Consider the following 6,419-nt stretch of genomic DNA (forward strand, 5'->3'; position numbering starts at 1 on the left):
GCTAAGCTAAGCAGCCACTAAATTTTGCCATGTGTCCAAGAATTTATTTATCTGTCTTGTTGCCTCTCTCGACAAGACACTGTTCAGGATGATGGAAGACGATTTCCCCATAATGTTCATTTCCAGATTCAAAACCAGGATTCGGAACATGGATCATATCACCTGATCTTCCCTGACTGCAGGGAAGGTCAGCCACTGACTCAAACCAACATCTAACAGTTTATATAACCAACAGATGAGTTTGCAACTATGACCACAAACAACACAAGAGTGTGCAAATGCATCACAACTGTAGTCCGGAGGGGTCGACCATTTCCTTCAGATTATTTTGAGGGTTGTTTTTAAGTAAAGAGTTGTTTGAAGAGGCATCATGCTGTGTGTGTAGAGTTTGCTGGAGGGATGTTGATGAGGACAAGGAGAAGGAAGGGCCACACAGTTGTGAAGGAGCAGAATCTTTTTGACAAGAAACTGCTGCAAACTTTTGACCATCCCGAGGCGCACTAGTTGCCCATCTTTTTAACAGATAAGTTTGTTGAGAATGACCTCTGACCCCCCCCCCCCCCCCGAAAAAAAAAAAAAAAAAAAACAACAGTAGAAGAACCACACATAGTTACATAGTTTACATTTATTAGAGAAATAATGTTATAAAATAGTTAATAGTACATAACAGAAGTCCAAGCACACTGGTTTGTCGAGAGGACAATGTGAAATTAGATGAAGAGGATTTAAAACGCCTGTTTGCCTGTTTGCTAGCACACATTGATTTTGCATCATGAAACAGAAATTTCTTTTTTTTTTTAAAGCAAAACATTTTTTCCAGGAAAGTAGCATTTTAAATATATAAGCTGTGAATACTTTAGGTGTATTATATTACTAATGTAATATGATATTCATTATGATTAAGATATTAAAATATATATCAAGATATTATTTCTTGATTAGCGATTCCACCACTAAACGTCTCATATCAACGCACACTGCAATTTTACATTGAGTTTGGCACGGTAGCAGAAAGGATGTCCAAATGATTTAAACAAAAAATGATATTTTACAGCAGCTGTTGTACCTGATGTAAGCTTTTCTTTGCCTTTTATGCTCACTAAGAGTACTGTTCAACCCTCCATGAAGAATTATATCAGTTATTTTATCTTGGCTGAGAAAATATAAATATTACAAAAATTAACAAAATGACTGTTCAATGCCAAATTTGCAACAAAACATCAACACAAAATTATTGTGCGGTAAAAAAGAGGGAAAAAAAAAGTATTGGTCCAATGTATTGTGTTTGCTTGTTTTACATTGCTAAGTTGTGCTAATACCTTCATTTTGTACGGAAGCTAGGGAAAAAAATGCAACGGCTCCAAAAAAGTGCATGGGGTGAGTTCGATTTACGTTCTCAAGTAAAACAGTGAGCATGTCAACACAATCACTCCTATTGTTTTTGCTAAAAACCTAATATAAAGTGGAAGTCATTCGTGTTTGAATTTATCATGGCTAATGTATAGTTCAGCCGTAGAAATAAGTTGTGCCCTTTTCTCTGTGAAGGAAATTATGCACCTGCTTGGTTTGTACCAGGCAACTAAGACAGAGATGACGGCAGCAGGATGTGAGCTCATATTCCTCAGGCTCCATTTCTGCCCATCACGGTCCTCATTTACAACATTTCTTCTTCTCAACGTGCAGCACTCTGTTGCAGCGGGGGCATGTGTGGTACACATCCTTGAAGTTTTTAAGGAAAAATGGAATCAGGCAGCAGCAGAGGACTAACCTGCAACACGCACAAACACACGCACAGTTAGTGTTAGTGTAATGCATCCATGTGCCCTAAATTACCTTTGACTGAACTGCCAGATAATAAAGATCAGATGATATTTTTGTTTGATGCCTGCATAATCCGCACATCCAAATTTGATTTCTTCTCTTTATCATCAAACAATATCACTCACTAAAAGAATAGGTTGAATTTTTTAATGTATATATATTATTTATCCTTCAATTCGATTAAGATTTTGTCACATATTTACACAAGTATGCTTATATTCACCCCTGCATACTATGCACCGGTGCTTTTCTGTGTTTACAGCTCATGAAGACTTGGGGTGTATATTTTTGTCTGGGCTCCCTGCTAAGCAGGTAAACGTGGAAAAGGTAATAAATCAAACTTACCCACAACAGATGAAGAGTAAGCACATCAGCCAGGCATACGTCCCTGCTTTGTAGCTGACATTGGTCATGACCTGCTGCTGGCAGGATGTGCAGGTTGTCATGCCTGGATTTCGCCCCAGTGATGTGTCATAGCTCACAAACCTTCTCTTTCCGCCATCTCCGGTGTCGCCACCTGCACCAAGGCCGGCGTTGAGGTTACCTCCTGCAGTTGTGTACACTGATGGAGGGGAAGAGGAGGGGACAAAGTCAATAATCTGTGAGCAAACGTGCTTGGATACATCTTATTTGAGGTTTTTGGCCGGCACCATTTACCTGGGGCTTCAGTTGAGGGAGGGGTAAAAGGGGTGTGCACGTGGTAAACCTTCACTCCATCTCCATTTTTACCTTCAACTGAACACGAGTGAAAAATACCAAAGAGAAGGAGGAAGATTAACAAGATGGACTTCATTAGCCAACTGAATAATAGTGATGGCTATGATGTGTGCGTTTGGCTTGTATTCACCTGGTATGAGGTAGGGAGGGGGCGTCTTTCCATCTGCACTCATTGTGCTACAGAAAACAGACAGAAATCATCCGTGTTATTTGCTGGAAGGAAATTGGATTTTGGTGCTTTTACAGGAGTTCACCACGACCATCTCCAGCTGTGCAGACAACTGTGATGTGTCATATCACCACTAGATAGAGCCAGAGTCTGGCTGATGAGTGCCCGGCTCTGATGAACCGACAGCATCCATTCCTGACACACCCCTCCATCCAAGTGATGAATTCATCAACAGTGTAAGGAGTACAGGGTGAACTGCTTCGTGTGGATGTCTTGTGTTAACCACACCCTCAGGGGCCTGCTTCAGGTTTGGTTACTCACCCAAACGTATTCTCTTTTGTTCATAAAGAAATGACCCAGAGTTACCCTTTTTTTCTAGAATTTTCTTGTTGTATGAAGACACATACAATGTTATTTAAGTACGAAACAGCAGCAGTAGGGAAGCCGTGGCTTGTGTAAGACAGGGCGGATGTCGTCAAGATCAAAGTTAAACACACCCTGACAGGCACATATATGTATATATCTATATTTTGTGAATGCCACATTATACGTATAAATTTTTTTTCTGTGAATCTCCTGATCACTTGAATGGCAGAGCCCACTTTTAATAAGGAAAAAACTACCAAATCAATTCATTTGTTGCAAATGTCATATATCAAGACTGTCGGATTGGTTTCTTGGCCCAAATATAAACTCTTGGGTTTAGAAATCCACAAAAATGATTGAATAGAAGGCCCTGTGATGGACCGGTGACCTGTCCGGGGTGACCCCGGCCTCAGTGCGAGCTGGGATCGGCTCCAGCAGCCCCTGCGACCCAGAAACGGATAAGCAGTAAAAGATGAATGAAGGAATGATTCAACAGAATGTGTGCGTGTCTGTATAATAACCTAAAATGAAAATATAAGATTATTGATCCCTGTCAATAAAAAAAAAAGAAAAAAAAAGTGGGACATACCCTCATTAAAACATAATACTCATTCCACATGACAAATACGCAATAATGTCTCATTACAACTTGAAAATTAGTCAAAACAAAATTTGGAATAAACTCTTAAGGTTTCATTTATTCACGCTGACATCTGTCTGGACTAAATGGAATAAATGCTATTGGATGCATTTATTATTGTAGCTAGTGCTCACTGAACAGCTCAGAGACAGCCTTTGTTATGTCCAAACAGCTGATTTGCGACACTCCTGCTGTTGTCTGTCTGGTGACTGAGCCGAGTGGAAAACACAAATGTTTTGAACAGAGTCCACAATGGAAAAGCCAGGCCAAAAGAAACACAACTCTACCTCTATACTCCCTTCTCCTCTATTTTTGTGTCATCTTTTTGTTTTTTGAGGAAGGATGAGTAAGCATTCACACAAAGGTGTTTCCATCACCTCACAAGGACATTACATGGACTTACATTCATTTCCAGGTGAGTTTCAATTCCTCTCTCTATAAAACATACATACACTGGCCATTTGTGTAAAAATGGGGGCGTCCCCTCTCTTATCAAACACACACATTAGACAGACCATTACCTGCACTCACTCATTTGTCCGCACAGCTTAGATTTGCAGAAGATGACATACTTCTCTTGCATGATCACACACGCATGGCCTGTATACACCCATATGTTGGCACAGGAATGTCACCTAGCTGCATGCTTCTGAATGTGTCACCAGAGACTAAGGGTGTGTCACCCAAACCTGCTGATGAGGAATATACACGACTGTTGAATTAACAGCCCAGGGTTAGGGTTAAGGTTTTGTAACCCTGTATATGTCAAGTACTAAAAAAAAAAGAAATTCATTTAAACGCCAAACGGAATTACAATATGAATGAAATGTCGCATTCCTGATAAACAAAGACTCTTTAATGGTTCCTTTCCTTCAGGTTGATTCTTGGCAGCAACCAGAGAGCCAGTTGTGACAAAGCTCTGGAAGCACCAAAAGCTGACTGACAGGATGGCAGAACAACTGGTTGTTCCTGCACCCACTGAGTCCGCTCAGCTGGGTAAATACATGCTGCTGTAGCGAAGATCGGGTGTGTTAGGTTCAGATTTGTTAGGGGAGAGTGCTCATTCTATTGTTTCCAGCGGTTTCACACACACATTTCAAGGCGAAGCACTGGGAGGCGACTTTAACAGTCCGGGTGCATTCAAGAGACCTTAAAAAAATGGATTGTGCCAAAAGAAAAGATGGAAGCTGCGATCAGGTGCAGTTTCTGAAATCTGATAAACCACACTGCAGAAATACTTTAAAATGACAAGTGGGAGAAGAAGAGGCCGTATATCAAGCACAGCTAAATTCAGGTAGCACTCCCTCTCTACTAAACTTTATGAGTGAGGCTGTTGCATGTGAATGGATCAATGGAGGGAGAAATGGATGAGAGTGGCTGAGAAACTGAACTCTACTCAGAATGACCTCAGTGTCATTTCCAATGGAGTTGTCTGAGCTGTAATTGAACTACAGATTGTCTTGATCTGTTGATTTCAGCGAAACTTTGCCTTCTCAGATGCTAAGTTGGCCCAACTCCCTGAGGTGTGTCTGAACATAGGTGACGAATGAGGACATGTAATGTCAAAAACTATGAATGAAACTCAGTGACTTCAATGACTTTCTAGTTAGCATTTAGGTACTTTCTGACAGCTTCGTCTTAGCTTCCCCTTATATATACATTACTATTAAAAATACTTATGAGGAGGGACACTGACAATTGACAAAGGATAACCTGTCAAAGGAGATGCTTGCTTTTTACAGAATTGTAGATATCTGTTATATTAAAACTACTCACATTGCTGTCTTTGGCACTGTAATTTCATCTGAACAACATCCTCGTGTATTCACAGAGACTTTAGAACAAGTCAATTAAAAACCAAAACCCATGACGCTTCAGTTGACTGACTTCTCCTAACATAAGACGCTAAAAGATGCAATATTTCCTGCGGTGGAAATCAGACACACGCTAAAACAGCCCAAAAAAGCCAAATAGTTCGTCCATCTGAATAACATTTTCTCTCCTTAAAGGCTTTCATGTACCAGCAGCTGGCCAACACCCATGTCTGCTCATATTGTTCTAATACCTCTAATGAATCTACAAATGATGAAAAAATTACTTCTAAGCTAAAATCTTACAAAAGAGGAGATAAAACTCATGAAACCATAATAAATTCTTCACCTCTAGTTATTTATAATTAATCATCACTATCATCATCAATTCTTGATATTTAAAGAGAAACACTGTTGATTTACTTATTAGTTTATGTCCTCTGGGACATAAGAAATAAGAAAGACATAAGAAAGAGTGAATAAATCTTCACTCTCACAGTGTAAAATTAAATCCAACGTACACACATTATAGGCTTACCTTGGCCAAGCGTTACTGTCAATATGGAGAGATGTGTGTTTGCTGCTGGTGATGTAGTGTCCAGATAAATTGTGGCTCAGATATCCAGCTCACAGTCTCACCTGTACCTGTAGGCCCTCTCCCTGACTCCGCCCACAACTCCACCCTCACGTACAAAGATGTGAATGTACAGCCGGGATGAGTCACTCTGTTGCTTAGGTGTAGCTCCCAAACGTTTTTCAGCTCAATTCTTTAATGTGTCCTAATGTGTGATAGTTAAGGGAGTGTTTGTGCATGTGACCTGAAGGACCCACAGTTTGTCCTTCAAGACTGGAGAATCACAGGCGGCCCTTAGAAACAACACTTTACACACGTGAA

General features: G+C 40.3%; 1 protein-coding gene across 1 annotated transcript; it reads right to left on the reverse strand.

Annotated features, from left to right (window-relative positions):
• Window positions 1–605: 605 nt before the first annotated feature.
• On the reverse strand, window positions 606–6,155 carry litafd (LITAF domain containing). The gene is made up of 5 exons (XM_029509505.1): window positions 6,063–6,155; window positions 2,669–2,715; window positions 2,479–2,556; window positions 2,167–2,383; window positions 606–1,768 (listed from the first exon to the last, which is right to left on the reverse strand). The coding sequence occupies exons 2-5, from the start codon at window positions 2,709–2,711 to the stop codon at window positions 1,651–1,653; spliced, it is 456 nt and encodes a 151-aa protein (XP_029365365.1). The 5' UTR covers window positions 2,712–2,715; window positions 6,063–6,155; the 3' UTR covers window positions 606–1,650.
• Window positions 6,156–6,419: the final 264 nt, after the last annotated feature.

This window comes from Echeneis naucrates, chromosome 8 (assembly GCF_900963305.1).
Source record: "Echeneis naucrates chromosome 8, fEcheNa1.1, whole genome shotgun sequence".
NCBI classification, from domain to species: domain Eukaryota; kingdom Metazoa; phylum Chordata; class Actinopteri; order Carangiformes; family Echeneidae; genus Echeneis; species Echeneis naucrates.